Source organism: Camelina sativa, chromosome 20, assembly GCF_000633955.1.
Source record: "Camelina sativa cultivar DH55 chromosome 20, Cs, whole genome shotgun sequence".
NCBI classification, from domain to species: Eukaryota; Viridiplantae; Streptophyta; class Magnoliopsida; order Brassicales; family Brassicaceae; genus Camelina; species Camelina sativa.
Window position 1 is genome coordinate 26,317,710 of NC_025704.1, and position 17,593 is coordinate 26,335,302.

A 17,593-nucleotide genomic window follows, 5' to 3' on the forward strand; every position below is an offset into this window, starting at 1 on the left:
GATGCAAGAGATCATATTCCCACTACTCGCTGAAGCTTGTGTGATCAACCACGTTCTGAGAGATGCTGCTGCCCTAGGGTTCACAACCCTCCATATTGCTTCAGATTCCAAACAGGCAATCAAAGCTATCAACTCGGAGATTCTGTAGAAGGAATTCCATAGGATTCTTCATGATATCTTAGTTCTATCAATTATGTTTAACAAAGTTCGTTTTTCGTATGTATAGCGTAAAGTAAACGAAGAAGCTGATGCATTAGCAAAGCAGACTCTTAAGAACCATGTACCAACCCCGCTATAGTTTGGTTTAATGAATTTGATTTGTACAAAAAAAAAATGTTGTATAGAACTACCAAAAATAATCCAGCCACTGGCATTTTCCAAGACAAGATTATTATCAGAATTAATACTTGGATTGTTTATAGAGATCTTTAAGCTAGTACTACTCTTGGCTTACTGCTGGGAATCAATTTGAGCATGTATTAATCTCAACTCATGGATATCAAATCTATACTTTTTCTTATATCTTTTAATTTGTCTAGTATAGATTTGATATCCATGAGTTGAAATTAATACATGCTCAAATTGATTCCCAGCAGTAAGCCAAGAATAGTACTAGCTTGATCTCTATAAACAATCCAAGATTTTAAAAATACTTATAGGATCGGATCCAATAACAGTTGCATTTCGCGTATTAAAATATAGTGCTTTAATTTTATTTGCCACGTGGAAATACATTTTAAAAGATAATGACGTAATATGACCCGAAACCAAATTATCCCCAAATCAATCAATTTAGGGTTCATAATCACTTTCCTTAGTAACTTAACGGACACTTCACAAAAGCTGAATAGTTTCCGAATCGGCTCCGTCGATGATACAACCAACAATGCTTGCCGTTGACTTGGATTTTGATCGGAAACAATTCCGATGCGGTCCCATGGAGCTTGTTCAAATGATATTTAAGAGATGAAGATGATCATATTTATTATACAAGTAAGGAAAGAGCAACAAATTCTACACATTCGCCAATGTGTTTTTTATTTTCATAATACTTTGGACTTCTCCTCCTAGTTTTATTTGCAGCACATCTTTCTTTACTCAATCTCGCCAAAAGATAAACACACGTAAAAATGAAAGGCAATTTGCGTTGTTTACGTCCCTCTCTACGGCTACCTCTCTTGTGGAGTCATTACTGATACTCATCGGTATCTTCTTCTCCCCTCTCTTTGGAGTTTCATCCATTCGTGAGCTTGATGTCGCTAACTTATATCGGAGCTGTGACATTACGCTCTCTGTGTCTTCTTCTTTAACTTCTCTTGAAACTGCGAAAGGCATTGCTTCCTCAATGATTTCTATCCTGGGAGATACCAGGGGAACATACCTTTCTTCACTTCCACTTTGATAACAACTTTCCCCGACGTTGGTTATTGAATTGGAGCTTGTCCCGCCACTACTACTAGGTGTAGTTACATCAGAACATGTATCCGTACACAAGCTATGATCATCAACATTAGTAGGTACATAGATGAGACTAAAGCCGCACTTGACGACCTTGCAGTTCGTAACCTCTCTTGTGCCATCTGTAACATGGAATTTTAGTGAAGCCTCGGTTGCAACACATCCTATACTATCATCACGTTTCATGAAATGCAACCAGCTGGTGTAGCCAATAAAGACATGATCAGACTTGATCTCGCGGGTTTCATAACTTCCATGTTCAGTCCAGCCTCCAAGAATGCAACTAAACTGGAACAAAGTTCTGTCTTCTTCTTTGAATTCACCACTACATGTAACTAAGAGCCGGGTATTCTTAGATCTGTAGTTCTGAAATGAGACCACAGCACAAAGAGCTATACCGGCAAGCCCGCCAGCATTCCAATGTCGAGGTAGGCTTTGCTTCAACTCAAACCCAACCAATCGGTGATTGAACCATATAGGTACTTGCCATCCCGGAAAGCAGATTCCGATCAGAACATCGAGAACAAATCCCTGAAAAAGTTTGGTATCAACAAGAGAATATGAAAAGAACAAAAAAAAAAAAAAAAGCATGAATGAAAGGGGAATTAATACCTTTTCATAGCGGGATAGTGCATTTGACATCAACCGGATTTTCTTCCGGGCATAGGATTCGATGCTATTCTCCTCAACTTGGTAAAGTTTGGTATAGTTAGTGAAGATAAATGTGGAGTGTAAATGCTCAGTTTCCGCCAGAAGAGGATCAGAGGGGATGGAAATCTTTTCGAATGAAATGCAGCCGTGTGCATCTAACCATTGAAGGTTTGGTGGAAGCATTGGAACAGAGACAAGCTTCTCGCAGTGCTTCAAGTCAAGCCAGTTTAAATGGTAGAGGTAACCAATGCTCCTCGGCAAGAATCTGAAGTCATTTCTGCTCAAAGATAACCGTCGCACTGACGACAATCCGTAGATTCCACGCGGCCATTCACACAAATTGCAGTTTGATTGGGAAGAAGTCAGGCCTTGATCAGAAGAAAGGCGACGCAAATTGTCAGGAATATTTTGTATGCCTGTTCCTTCAAGCAGTAAAGTCTTCAAGTGTTTCAAGTTTTGGTTAACTTCTGGGAAACTCTTAAATTGCTTTTAGGTTTCCGATTGAATCCGGGAGGCTCGACAGCTTCTTGCAGCCTTTCAGTTTCAGCGAGATAAGTCTTTGGAGGTCCCCTATTGTTGTAGGAAGTCCCTTAATCGCAGTGCCATCTAAGTACAATTCTTCAAGATTCTTTGCAATCAACTTGAATTCCTTAAAGCTTGAGCAGCTGCTGAGGATCAAAGTTCTTAGAGCGACCATGGTTATATCTGGAAGAGAGTCAAGGCTCGTACATCCTCTTAGATTCAGGAACATGAGACTTTCCATGTTCTGTAGCTCTTGGGGAAGCGTCCTCAATCCTGTGCAGCCTTCAAGGTTTATACTTAGAAGCTTAGGAGCCTGCGATAAGCCGGATAATGAGTGCAGCTTACTTGAATGATTCAAATCCAGCCACTGTAAGCTGGATGTATCCTGTGATCCATAAAGAACAATATATCCAGCTGTTAATTATAAAATGAAACATTCTGATTCAGTTATAGCATTGATCTTGGTATGCATACAAGTTTATATAATGCCTTCTCTCCCTCCCATATTTTCTCAATCTCACTGTAAGGCAGCTTGATGTCGATAAGATTCTTTGGGTTAAACTTTTCTGGAAGGTTCTTCTTCGGATATCTAAGCCAGTTAAGATATCGGAGCTCTTGCGGCAGGAACTTGAGTCCCTCAGGGAAGATTAATTTGCAGTCGTCAACCTTACATCCTCTATGACATTGCGAATTGTAGAACTTCAAGTATCTCAGATCATCCATTTTGCTGAACGTGCCACTGTCTAAGGTCATTTCCTTTACTTCGAACATGTCAAGGTAAATGCCTCTGACATTGGTTGCTTCCTGTGAAAACGTAACAAATTAATTAAAATGTAAAGTAGTATAAATCAGGAGTGGCTCATACCTTTTATATACTTTTACAGATTTGTGTAGGTAATAATACAAAGCGTACGTGATCATACTTACCGCTTTGTTCAAGAGAACATCGACAATCTCAGGGTGCTTTGAGAGCCTACGCCCACTTGTTGTATTTTCAGAGGATGCTTGCGAATTCAGTCCCATTGCAAAAGTATACAAAAGATCATTCATCTCGACACGATTACCACTAATGTCGATCAAAAACTTATCAGCTAGATCAGTTATTTCACTGGAATCTCCATGAGTCGAAGAACCAAGCAAACTCCTGACGTAACTCTCATTCTCAAACCTGAAGAAATAAGCAATGTCAAGGAACACGTTCTTGTGCTTCTCCGTAAGCTCGTCGTAAGGTATTCTCAAAACATCTTGAATCGTGTTGCTTGGGCTATTAGCAAGCGCCTTGAGCTTTTCGTTCCAGTAGTTTTTATCTTTGTTGCGAAGCTCACGAGCAAGCAGCTTGAGAACTGATGGATGTCCCCTAGAGTAATCCACAAACTCTTTTGAAAGATCCGTGAAACTTTGCTTGTCGAAACCGTCACTAGCAGAAAACGCGTGATAGTTGAAATGGTTTAGCGCATCGCAGTCACTTAACCCTGGGACGAGATAAGTGTGGTCGACCATTTCGTGAGTCACTGATTTGCTGCTCGTTGTGATCAATATTTTGCTTCCTGCTTTTATCCAGTCGCGTCCACCAAGAATCTTGTCTATCTGACTCTTTTCACTCACGTTGTCAAGAACAACAAAAACTTTTGTCTCTTTTAGTTGAGTCTTTATGTAGTCAAGCGACAACTTGGCTCCTTTTCCCTCTCTCCCATTGTTTTTGCTCTTCCACAATCCGAGCAATAGGTCTGTGTGCAGCGTCTCGTCTAAAAAAGGCTCTTTCTTCTGGCTCACGTCATCTAGAAACATTCTATGCAGGAACTTTTGGCCACATTCACTAAACAGTTTCTTGGCAAGAGTCGTTTTGCCTATTCCAGGCATCCCAACAACGCGGATAACGCGAGTGACATTTTCAGATTTCAACTCCAGCATCTCTTTTAGTTGCTCCACCCTTGTATTTAGCCCATAGAGTTGATGAGATTCATCTGAAGCAGTCTTAGGCTCCGCCTCCGCCTCCGCTTCTCTTCCTCCTCTAGGAAATTCACTTTCTCTCACTCTTTGAGTCTCTCTTCTACACTCTCCTGAAATTTCTTTTAGGATTTTCTTTAAATGCTCCACGATATTTTCAACCTCCCCACCCTCGTCGCTTCCAACAAGAGAGAAAATAACGTCAGCCAATTTTTCGTAGTGTTGTTTACGAAACAAGCTAGAGAATAGTTCGTGTCAAAATGCTTAATAATATAACTAGCTTGAACTATATTTTTTTTTATCTCCCCACTATATTTAAAATATCTCGAAAAGTATATATATATATATATATATATATTTTACATATTTTATTTTTACAAATTAATTATTCTTATTTTTTCTCTTTCTTTTAAGATCCATTACAATAATAATTTTTATTTATTCATCATCATTAATAATGATGTAAAAGAGTTTATAAAATTCATCATTAACAAGAGAATAACATTCAAAACAATACATTGATTAATGTTTAATGAAATTTTGACTGGTCATATATATAACTACTCAATATAAAAAACATTCAAAACAATTAAAAATCAATCACCAAAAACAAAAGAAAAACAGAATTTTCAAACAAAATCACATATTTTTTGACATACATTTTAAAATTTTAATTTATCATTAATAAACTTTATTTTTGTTATTAAATTGTCATGAATTATATTCTGACATCATTTATATTTATTATTAATAAAAAAACAGCAATAGCTTTAAAAGTTATTGGTAAACAATCATATTTTAACAGTAAAAGCTTTTACAGTCAAAGCATCTACAACCAAATTCTCTACAGCTAAAATTTTAAAGTCAAAATCTCTACAGCCACAAGTAACAGCCGTTACCAATCAGGGCCATAGTTCTACATAGATCACCCAACTAAGATTATTATTAAAATTTGTGAAATTTCAAAAATGTCATTTTTTAACTATCCCTTCTCGAAAATGCCTTCTTTTCTATTTTCATTTTGACCACTTTTAAATTTTATAGACTATCTTATCCTTATTTGAAAAATATTTAGGTCAACAAAACAAAAAAGTGAATTTTCACCGTGATAGTTTCATCTTCATATAATTGTATCTATGTCGACATCTTGTGTAAGTTTCCCACCATATTTTTTTTGGCGGAAAACATAATACTGTAAATTTTGGCAGAAAAAAGTAATCTTATAATTATTTGGAAAAAATGATCCTACATTTTTGCGCAATTGAGAGATCACATTGGCGGGACATGTGATTCCGCAATGTGATCGCATCATTTATTTTTGGCGAGAAAAATGATCCCACATTTTTTTGCTGAAAATGTGATCTATAATTCATGGCATGAAAATTTGACTCTGCAATTGTTCTATAAGTTTTCCAAAAGTATTTATACGGATTTACAAAATATTTATAAGGTCTTACAAGGTAATTATAAAATTCTACAGTTTATTTAATAGAAATTTTAAGTTTACAAGGCATTTAAAAAGTTTTACAAGACTAAAAAGTTTTACAAGGTACTTATAAGAATTTATTAAGGATTTGTAAGGTTTTGTAAGATATTTATAAAGTTTTACAGAATATTTTATAAAATATTGTAAATTGTTTAATAAAATTTATTCTATAAGTTTTTCAAATGTATTTATACGGCTTTACAAGATATTTATAAGGTCTTACAAGGTAATTATAAAATTCTACAGTTTATTTAATAGAAATTTTAAGGTTTACAAGGAATTTAAAAGGTTTTACAAGACAAAAATGTTTTACAAGTTACTTATAAGAATTTATTAAAGATTTATAAGGTTTTGTAATATATTTATAAAGTTTTACAGAATATTCATAAAATATTGTAAATTGTTTAGTAAAATTTTGGCGAGAAAATTCAGATAGCTGTTTTGAGGGAAAACGGGATCTTGCTATTTTGTGCAAGAAAACTTGATTTTGTATTTAGGGATAAAAATATGATCTCCAAAGTTTGGTGGGAAATTTTGATTCCGTAATTTTGGCGTAAAAATTTGATTCCACAATTTTAGCTAGAAGATTTGATTCTGCAATTTTGATAAATAAAATTAATTCTCTCTTTTAAAAGGGAAACATGATTTAGTGTTTTTTTTACTAGAATCGTGTTTCTAAAATTTTAGCAGCAAAATGTAATTTTGTAATTTTGATGAAAATTTTTGCTTACAACCAAAATCAAATTTTTTAATTTTAATGTTTGGATGTTCTCTTTTTCTATTTTTTACATTTGTGATGTTTTCACTAAAGAATGATAACTTAGTTATTTTGTACATAAAAAAAAGTATTTTAAAAAAGAAATGTTGAATACAGTATTTTTGGAAATATACGTACGTCATCTATAAGATACTTCTTGAAGATATGATAAAAAAAGTTTTTTTTTTCTTTCATGGCTTCTAAAATTTATATAAGATATTTTTAATGTACGTAAAAAAAAAGAGAGATTTTTAATGGATGTAAAAAAAAAAGAGATTTTTAATGTCATATGTTTGTATTTTATACATAAAATATATTTTTGTGATCTTACACTTTAAACAAACTTCTAAATAAGAAAACTAGTTATGAAGTCAATTCAAAACATAAAATATTATGCAACGATGATATGCATAAATGATAGAAGATATTTAAAATAATAACCCAACAAATATTTTTAACTTAAAGATCTGTTAAATCGAAAATACCAAAAACATTGAAATATTTTATATAAAAACGCTGCAACCTGCGTTTAACATTTTAAACGTTGTTTTGATTCAGCAGTTTAAAACGTAGACACAGTTGCTGCCACTGCCGCAGCCACAGCCGCCTGCGTCAACCAAACAATCAAGCCCAAGTCTAAAGCAAAGTAGATGCAAGAAGTACGTGTTCATATTATTGTTGATCAACCTAAAAAAATGTTTTAGGGGTTGCCACATTTTTTTTTATGTAGATATATAGGTTGTATAAATGTTAATAGTACAAATAAAACTGAATAGGTTTTTATTTTTAAATGATTTAATGTGATAGCATATGTATAATATAAATGTTTTGTGTAGTAAATATTACTATCCAATGTATTAAATCTTGTGGAGAAATTAAATGGAGTAAGACATTGGAGAGTAACTCATTTGCATATTGGAATTCTTTTATTTAGTTTTGAAAAATGGAGTAAGACATTGGAGAGTAACTCATTGAAGATGCTTTCTATATCTACACATCGATTTGTAAATAAAAATGATTTTATGCACATCGATTTACTCTTCGTTTAATTTTCCTAAACATTGCAAATAATGATTGTATTATATATCCTATATAAAGTTTTCGTTAAAAAAATATGTACCTATGTTCCTTCACCTTCTTGCCAGTTTTGTTGGCCAAAAACTTTAGAGCCTGTTTCCATGGCTCCTCTCTCTCAGGATGAAGCTTCACTAACTCTCTAAAATTATCACCAAACGTTCCTCTCTGTTCCCTCAGAGTTCGAACATCCACCTTGTAGAACACTGGAAATACCACCAAGGTTCCTGCCTCCACACACTCTTTGATCTTTACCAGCTCATTTAGGCACCATTTTGACTCCGTATATCTGCTTGACATGACCACTATCGCAATCTTCGACTCCTTTATCCTCTGCAAAAGGTTTTCCAGATCTTTTCCCATCAGCTCTTGAGTGTCTATGAACATGTTGATTCCATGCCTCTCCAAGGCTTTCCTCAGATGACTCATGAAGTTTAGTCTCAGCTGAACACCTCGGAAGTTTATGAACACTTGGTGTTGCGGCTGCTGTTGGTGATTGGAGTCGCCGTCAACATTGGAGGAGGATGAAGCCATCAACATTGGAGTCAAGTTGTTTTATTTTTTAGTTTTCTTAGTATAGCACAAAGTGGCAAAAGTTTATTTTCATTATGAACGCTAGTAACAGTTGATAGAGATAGTTGCACCACTGATGTTTTACAAATATGGGAACACGTGAATATATAAGCTAGTATCGCATCCCTACTATAAAGAAATACGCCTAGGCAGGCTATTGGATAGCGATATATAAAGATCTAGTGCATGTACATTTTTTAAACAATTTGGTAGACGAGGTTGGTGAAACTTTTGTTTTTCTTTTTGGTTTATTTGTTGCTGTAGATACCAGCTTTTATTATCATATCAGTTTTCAGAAAGAAAAAAAATCTAGTATTAAATATCTCGTAGAATAAAATCATCAATGGTCACGGTCGGACTTGTACTTCTAAGAATTTGCTATATGGAGTTTGAATATGGGGGACTCAAAATATTGTTGAGTTGTGGAAACAAATCTCAATATAAAAGATGTATGGCGTATCTTAGTGAATTGTGAATGCATATATAGCTGATTCTGTGAACGTATGGTTAAAGTTGTGAACGTATGTTCTATACTGTGAATATATGGTTGATTTTGTGAACGTATGTTCGAGTCTGTGCACGTATGGCTTTCTGAGAACGTTTTTGTAAGGGTTTTTTTCAGCCCATGTTTGTTTGTCGTAGGTTTTTCCTTTATGTATGTATTTGTTGTAGTCGCCTCTCTTTATCAGCGAAGATAAAGAGTGGTAGAGAGAGAGAGAGATTGAGAGAACTTGTATCTCTTGAATTACTTTGATTTTAGTGAAATCTGCAGCGACATAAAGTGGACGTAGCTCTCACGTTGAGTATGAACCTATAAATCTTGTGTGCTTTTTAGTTCTTACTTCTACTTCGTGTTCTTGAGGAGTAAGTAGATCCATAATTCCTATCAAATTTGTGGTGTGCAAGTTGTTCATGTACGTGACGTTTTTTGTAGGAGCCACATAAAAAGTAAGATTGACGCGTTAATTAGCCTGCTATAACACGTCGCTTACACTTATGGGTTAATAAGGCATAACAATACTTGCGTTCACTCCTAGGGGTGAACCTCTCCATTCACCCCCTTATAAAATAAGGAAATAAAATCTGTATACATTATTATAAAATTAAAAACTTAAACCGCTTTTTAATAAACCCAAACCGATATATATGAAATCTAAACACTAACCATCTCATTTGTGAACCCAAATCGACATATAATTTCGTTCTACTTGTAAAATCTAAACCCTAACCATCTCATTTGTGAACCCAAACCGACATATAATTTCGTTCTAATTGTGAAATCTAAACCCTAACATCTCATTTGTAAACCCAAACCGACATATAATTTTGTTCTACTTGTAAAATCTAAACCCTAACCATCTCATTTGTGAACCCAAACCGACATATAATTTCGTTCTAATTGTAAAATCTAAACCCTAACCACCTCATTTGTAAACCCAAACCGACATATAATTTCGTTTTAATTGTAAAATCTAAACCCTAACCACTTCATTTGTAAACCCAAACCGACATATAATTTTACTCTAGTTTTAAAAATCTAAACCAAGCCAAATATTTAATTTTCCTTAATTAAAAGTATACAGAATTTGTTTCCTTAATTTGAGTTGTTTTTTAATTTAATTTTTATTTAATTTTTAAATGAAATATTAGATGGAAGATTCTGATAGGCTGAGAGAAAAGGGGGTGAATGGAGAGGTTCACCCCTAGGGGTGAACCTAAGTATTTTTCTAAAATATCTCCCATCGAGCATACTTGTGAACGAAAAATACTTAGGTTCACAGTGAACCTTTGTATTCACCCCCTCTCCTCTTAACCAATTAGAATGCTCTATTTAATATTTCATTTAAAAAATAAATCAAAATTAAATTAAAAACAAAAAAAATTAAGGAAACAAATTCTGTATACTTTTATTTAAGGAAAGTCAAATATTGGCTTGGTTTAAATTTTATATATCGGTTTGGGTAGTTTAGTTTTTACAATTAAAACGAAATTATATGTCGGTTTGGGTTTACAAATAAAGTGGTTAGGATTTAGATTTTACAATTAGAACGAAATTATATGCCGGTTTGGGTTTACAAATGAGATGGTTAGGGTTTAGATTTTATAATTAGAACGAAATTATATGTCGGTTTGGGTTTACAAATGAGATGGTTAGGGTTTAGATTTTACAATTAGAACGAAATTATATGTCGGTTTGGGTTTACAAATGAGATGGTTAGGGTTTAGATTTTATAATTAGAACGAAATTATATGTCGGTTTGGGTTTACAAATGAGATGGTTAGGGTTTAGATTTTACAATTAGAACGAAATTATATGTCGGTTTGGGTTTACAAATGAGATGGTTAGGGTTTAGATTTTACAATTAGAACGAAATTATATGTCAGTTTGGGTTTATAAATGAGATGGTTAGGGATTAGATTTTATAATTAGAACGAAATTATATGTCGGTTTGGGTTTACAAATGAGATGGTTAGCATTTACATTTTATAATTAGAACGAAATTATATGTCGGTTTGGGTTTACAAATAAGATTGTTAGTTAATTTTAAAATAATATCTACAGATTTTCTTTCCTTATTTTATAAGGGGGTGAATGATAAGGTTCACCCCTAGGGGTGAACCCAAGTATTGTTCCTTGTGAACTGCTTTCGGAAATACTTGTCTACTAGTATAGGACCTTTGCTAAAGCGCAAGTTGATATCTTTTTTGTATTTAAAAAATAATTAAATAAATATAGCATATATTGTTATAAGTTCTATATGTTATTTTTTTATTTTTTGTTATGAAAATATGCTTATATGTCGATTTGGTATAACTGGTTATTATCTTGTTAATTTGGTGGATATATCTAAATTTTTTGCTCTTATTCTGTAAATTTTTTATTTTTTATCTAAATAAGGAAATGATTTGTTTAGAGATTTGTTAAGATGTGAACCTGTTAGTAAAGAAATGATTTATATATATTTATAATATTATAAATAATAGTTTTAAGTTATGGTATTTATTAAAATGGTAAGCATTTATTATGTAATTTTTTCTAATAGAATGTTATACTTCCGTTTTAAAAGTAGCGGATTGTAGCTTTTTTACTTGGTTGTTGTCTATGAATGATATGGAACTATTTTTTATGCGCCTTCTTAGCACTGGTTGCTCTTAATTGACTAATAGTGGAAAATACTTTGACAAGGACACTTCGCTTAGACAAACTTTTTAGTATCTTAATAACAGTTCCGGTGAAGAAGTTCAATTAAGGATCGGAAACTAGATGATAGTTCAAATTACAGTGTCTTATAGGGGCCAAACTTTGTAGTATATATCAACCACAATATAGTAACATAGTTTATTAGAAAGGAAATCCCACATGCATGATCCTATATAGCTCACGGTTGTAGCTACATTATCATGCTCTGGGGCAGTCACACCGAAAGGAACTTAAGATAGAATATATAACCCGCCTCGTACTATTGGCGTATAGCATTTGAATGCACTATCGAATCGCCCGGCCATATATAGCTTAGTCATTAATTAGCCTAATGGACTTCTCGCATAATATATTTTGTTTTAGCGTTCTTTTCTCTTTTACTGAGTATTATTTTTATGTCGTATGTAGCTTTGAAATCTGTCTATATGGCTGAATGATTTAAATTATATAATTGAATCTCTTATATAGCTGTATTTTTATTTACAAGCTGAAAACATAGAAACACACTTTTGCGTTAGCTAATTATTAATCTCGCAAATCTGTAGACTATCATTGGTCCTTGTAGATCGACCACGTAAATAATACACTACCTTGCAGTTAATTATAATTGCACAAGAGAAATATTTTTTTCAAGGGTGTAAGAGAAATCCCTCAAGAACTGGAAATCGTCCCACTATGTACAATCATTGACCAAAGCCTTCTCGTTGGCTTGAGCTTCAACTTCCCTCTTGTGGAGGACTTGGTGACGCTCCTATTATGGTTTAACCTACGACCATCGAATATTTTTGATATGTCATCTTGGCATCAGGGTCGGTCGGTCATGAAATTTTTAGTGCGTTATACAGTTACATGATATGTATGTGGTCAGGCTGGCTCTACGTGTTGCACTTTTGTTTGTGTACTGTACAACCGGCCCTGTAATTTTCTAGTATTCTAACTGCTCGAAGTGAGTTCACAAATCGAATTCCGAAAGGATACAATCAATTGTGATAAAGAAATACCAATAGTTTATATATTATGAACTAAATTACTAAACCCAACTATTCTTTTACAGATTCTTAACATGCCAATAGAACGTAAGTTAGGTAACCACGTGATCAAGCATTAAAAAACAAAAAATCAAGACTAATAACCTCAGTGAACAGTGTTGAACTCCAAACTTGTCCATGTGGAGGTTTTAACCTACGAGCATCGAATATGTATACGATTAATCAGTAACGGACAATTATTAGACAATGCGTTCAATAAATTAAAACCATGCCGTATATAAAAACAACTAAAGCTCCATTTTTTAATATTCTTTTTACGGAACCCAACAAAACGTAATTTTACCTTTAGTTTGTAGTTTTGTATCATCGAATGTTTAGTTAGATTACCATGTGAATTGTTATGAAATTAATTTTGAATTTCGAACAAGTAACTGGCAAATTTTCCTATAGACTATTTGAGATTCCTCTGTGGATTAAACCCTGTCGTCTTTTGTCGCGTTAGAGAGGGAAATTCATTTTGATTATAATATTGTGTTTACAAGAAGTTTAACCGGATTGTATTTGGGAATAGTAATTAATTAACGGAACGTTACTATTCATATATGAAAATGATGTTGATATGTTCAAATTAATCTTAGAACTACTATCTCAAATTAAGAGATCATTGTAGTACTTAGGAGTTGAATTCCACAAAAACTCAAAATTACACAATAGACTTAATAATTTTTTACTTATGCTAAACAGAATAATCTATATTTAAAAAGTAATGCAAAAATAAATTAATAGTTGTGTAAATTCATATGAAAGAAAAGTTAGGTTTAGGGAATAACATCAAGAAATTATGGAATATCAAATCAATCAATAAATCAGGATTCAATTAATTAAAATCAGACCATGAACTCTAAACTCTATTGTAAAATAAATCAGTTTTTATTGTAAATATAATCTAAGTTTAAAACTCGAAAATCTAAATTTCTTTGCAAAATCCAAGTTAAAAACCAGCTTTGAAAACAAGTTTAGTTTATTCACAAAATTACAAAATTAAATCTCTGTGTACAAAATAATGTTTCTCATCAAAGGTTTTTGTCAAGAAAATCAACTATATTCTGATATCAATTTATTTTCCTAGGTTATTAATTCTAGATGATCAATCAAAAATTAATATGAAGAACAACCAAAGATGAAGATCACAGAAGAATATGAATCCTAAGATATCAACAGATCTAATAAACCATAAAACCCTATGAAAATCCCTAAACCTAACAAGAAGATTATTCAGACATAATCAATTAAAAAACAAAATATCTTCTGAATAAATTGCATAAGAAAGAGTACAAAGAAATAGGGAGTTCGAAATCACTCTCGACAGGGTTGAGTTCTGACTTGCCTCTCCAAAGGCTCTCTGGATCTCTCTCTCTCAAAAGTTAGCAGAAAATAAAGCGTGAGGATTTCTAAAACCCTAAAATCCTATCTATATCTCTCAAAACACGTCAGGGACTTAATATTGTAATTAGGAAAAATTTTGGGGTAACTTTGTAAATCTTCAGAACTTTGAGAAACTTGGACTCGTCTTGGTACGAACACTGCATCGATCGACGCCAACACGTGCATCGGTCGATGCATCCTTCTGAACTTGTATCCAAACTTCACAAACAAAAAACAACCTAAAAAGCAAATCAAAGACTCAAAAAGCACACTTATATCATGATTAAAATACCGTAAAAACCATGATATATCAAATCTCCCAAACTTAGCCTTTGCTTGCCCTCAAGCAAAAAAACAGCTTCACCTGTGAAAGAGGTTTGAAAACGTGGAACTTTGTCAATTGCAGGTAACTGTTTTTTGCACTCTTCATTGCCGCACTCTTCATCGCCTTGAACTTCAAAACTTACTTCTTATACTATATCAATGAGACGCATCAACATTCCTTACTCAAATCCCACAATCCTTTAGAATCTCTGGTCTTACCATTATTAATCTCATTACATAAATTTGAACAAATAAAGGCGAGTTCTTACTATGAGAATATTGATCAGTGGCATATGTACTCTCTTTTTGCCAAGACATTCTTCATACATCTCCTTTCTTCTCCCTTTTCTCACTTACAAGGAGTTAGTTTTTCCCCAATTTTCTAGGGTATCATTTTTTATCAGCCCCTTGCTCTTTTTTTTGTTTTTATGCAGGTTTCCATTAGATTCGAAAACGTAAAATAAACTTGGGGATCGGATAGATGCTGAAATTCTGAGTAGATTAGAGCTTTGAATCGCCTAATTCAGTAAAGAATCAAAGGAGATACGATCAAAAGAAGTTGTGTTCGCGATTTGGAGAAGTGAAGACCGGAGAAGATGAAGTCGGGGCTTTAAACGCGAACTAGGCTTAAGTTGCATCGAGCGATGCAATGCTGCATCGGTCGATCCAACCTCTGGGTTAATACTTGGCTTCAGTCCGGCCTAACAGCAACTCTTTTTAAATCAAAAACCCAAACCCATTAAGCACTGCAACGAGCGATGGACATGTACGTCGATTGATGCAGTCTCTTCTTGTCACGATTTCCTAAAACACGTAGAACCAAAATCAAAAATTAATATGTTACTAAAATACTAAAAGAAGAAAAACATAGTTAGATCCTATCAGTGGGTTGCCTCCCACTCAATGCTTGTTTTAAGTGATTAGCTTGACTTGGCAGCGGATTAGGCAGAAGGTGCATCATCCAAACGCACAATGTGGCCGTCCGATATCTCAATTTTTGCCTAATAATGTTCTGCCCTCTATCCATTGACAGTGAATTTCTCTCCCTTGGAGTTAAGCAGCCAATAGCTCCATAGGGTCGGACCTCCTGGAAAGTGAATGAACCAGACCAACGAGAACAAAACTTACCTAGAAACAGATTCAAGCGAGAGTTTGATTGTAGGCTTTTCACCCAGGGTATCAATTCTCTATGCAGTTGTAGTACAAAGGGTTATCAATCCAAATGATGGTTATGCTAGTAGATAGAATGCAATAAGAACAATGCAAGTCAAGCCAAGCAATGAAAGGGATTTTTTCTAACAACCTATAATGAGAAAAAGTAAAAATAATGAAACAAAGAACTACTCGACCGAGGTACATGATGCTGATGATTGAGTACCGGATCGAGTAGGTGGTTGGGTGACAAGAAAACAAGAGCAAGATGATGAACAACTCTAGGCACCACATGATGTTGATGATCAAGTACCAGGTTGGGTTGGAGGTTGAGTTAAAGATAAAAGGTTAAACAATCAAATACGAAAGCTCCTAAGGATGGGGGTAGGTTCATAAGTATTTCTAATCAACCTAGAATGTTTTACAGGCCTCAAGCAATCTAGAAAATGAATTTCTAATCCTTGCTAATCCACTCTCGTGGTAGAAACAATCAATCCTAATCACTCTCTTAGCCAACTCTCGTTGGAGAAACATGACCAGGTAGGCATTAAAATCTAATTTATTATTGTCAAGAAACTCTTTACACATCTAATCTATTAGGCTAAGGGGGTGTTATTGAACAATGTATCTTAAAGGAATTTGATGGATTTTGCAATCCAGCGTTATTCAATTAGGTATTTGAAAAAGTACATTAAAATCTGTTGTTATTGGATTATGTATTTATTTGATGGATTTTAGAATACGTTTAAAACACTGTTATTCAATGTCCATTGGCTTTGGTGTCATTTTAGATTTCAATGTATTTCACTCCAAAAAGATGAACAAACACAATCCGACATATTTCTCAAGTATTTCTATCTCTCTATTTTTTTCTCTCTTTTCAAAATTGATTCAGGAGATTAATGTAAGAATTAATAAATACAAGATGGCTCTGACCAAAAGACCACCGTTTTCTAATCCTGGACCTTATTCAAACAAAAAAAAAAAGAAAAAAGGGAAGAAAATCCAGTGTAATCATGTAAACTGTAAATTTGATTGGCAGAATCAGATCTGAGGATCTGCAAACAATGTTATTATTTGAGTTAATTAATAAAAATGCCATGAACAGTAACTTTTAAAAGTCAAAATGTCACTTTTTTCTTTTCTTTTCTACAATGCCACAACTTTAACTTGAAAAGATGTAAATGCCCCTCGATAAATACTATGATGTTGATAGACAAGATACGAATGATGGACAAGTGGATGATAGACCAGATGACGATGATGGACAAAATGTAGATGATGGACAATATGCTGATGATCAACAAGTGCGGATGATCGACAATATGCGAATGATAAACAAGATGTGGATGATGGACAAGATGCGGATGATAGACAAGATTATATGGAGAAACCCAATCCTCCACATCATCTTTTGGTCCACCTTGATCCACATCATCCACTTTTGGTCTATCATCCTCTTTTGGTTTATCATCATTGACATCTTTTGGTCCACCATCTCGACTACTTTACTATTTTTGTCTAATTATCTTTCATAGACAACTTATCTTTAATAATATGGATAACTAATTTGAACTTGTGGACAACTTCGTTAATATAATTCTCATAGACAAGTTATAAAAATGAAATTCGTGGACAAGTCTATAATTTCCTCTAATAACTTGTCCATCAGATCTTGTCCACGACAATCACTCTCTTTCATAGAAGGGTATTTTCATCTTTTAATCACATGTGAACAGTAAAAATGTGGCATTTTTAGAAACATGAAACAAATGTGGCATTCTCCAAAAGTTTTTTTTAAAATGTGGCATATTTGGCAAAAGTCCCTTATTATTTGTTGGACATGGGCTGCGCCCAATATGCCGCTCGGCCCAACAAGACTCATTAATTGTGATTTTGGCCCGACAAAATTGGAAGCAAGCCATTAACAATCCGCAAAGGGCAATCTCGGGAATTCACGATGAAAACTCTAGGAAACTCTAGGTCAACAATCGCCTATAAAAGGAAACATCACTTATTAGGATCACCAACCT

The 17,593-nt window shown here is 33.8% G+C and overlaps 1 protein-coding gene and 1 pseudogene across 1 annotated transcript; both read right to left on the reverse strand.

The window, feature by feature from the left end:
- LOC104771727 lies at positions 1,095–4,745 on the reverse strand (annotated as a pseudogene).
- On the reverse strand, positions 7,384–8,429 carry LOC109125168 (disease resistance-like protein CSA1). Its single transcript, XM_019241957.1, has 2 exons — positions 7,956–8,429; positions 7,384–7,428 (listed from the first exon to the last, which is right to left on the reverse strand). Exons 1-2 carry the CDS (start codon positions 8,427–8,429, stop codon positions 7,384–7,386), a joined length of 519 nt encoding a protein of 172 aa, XP_019097502.1.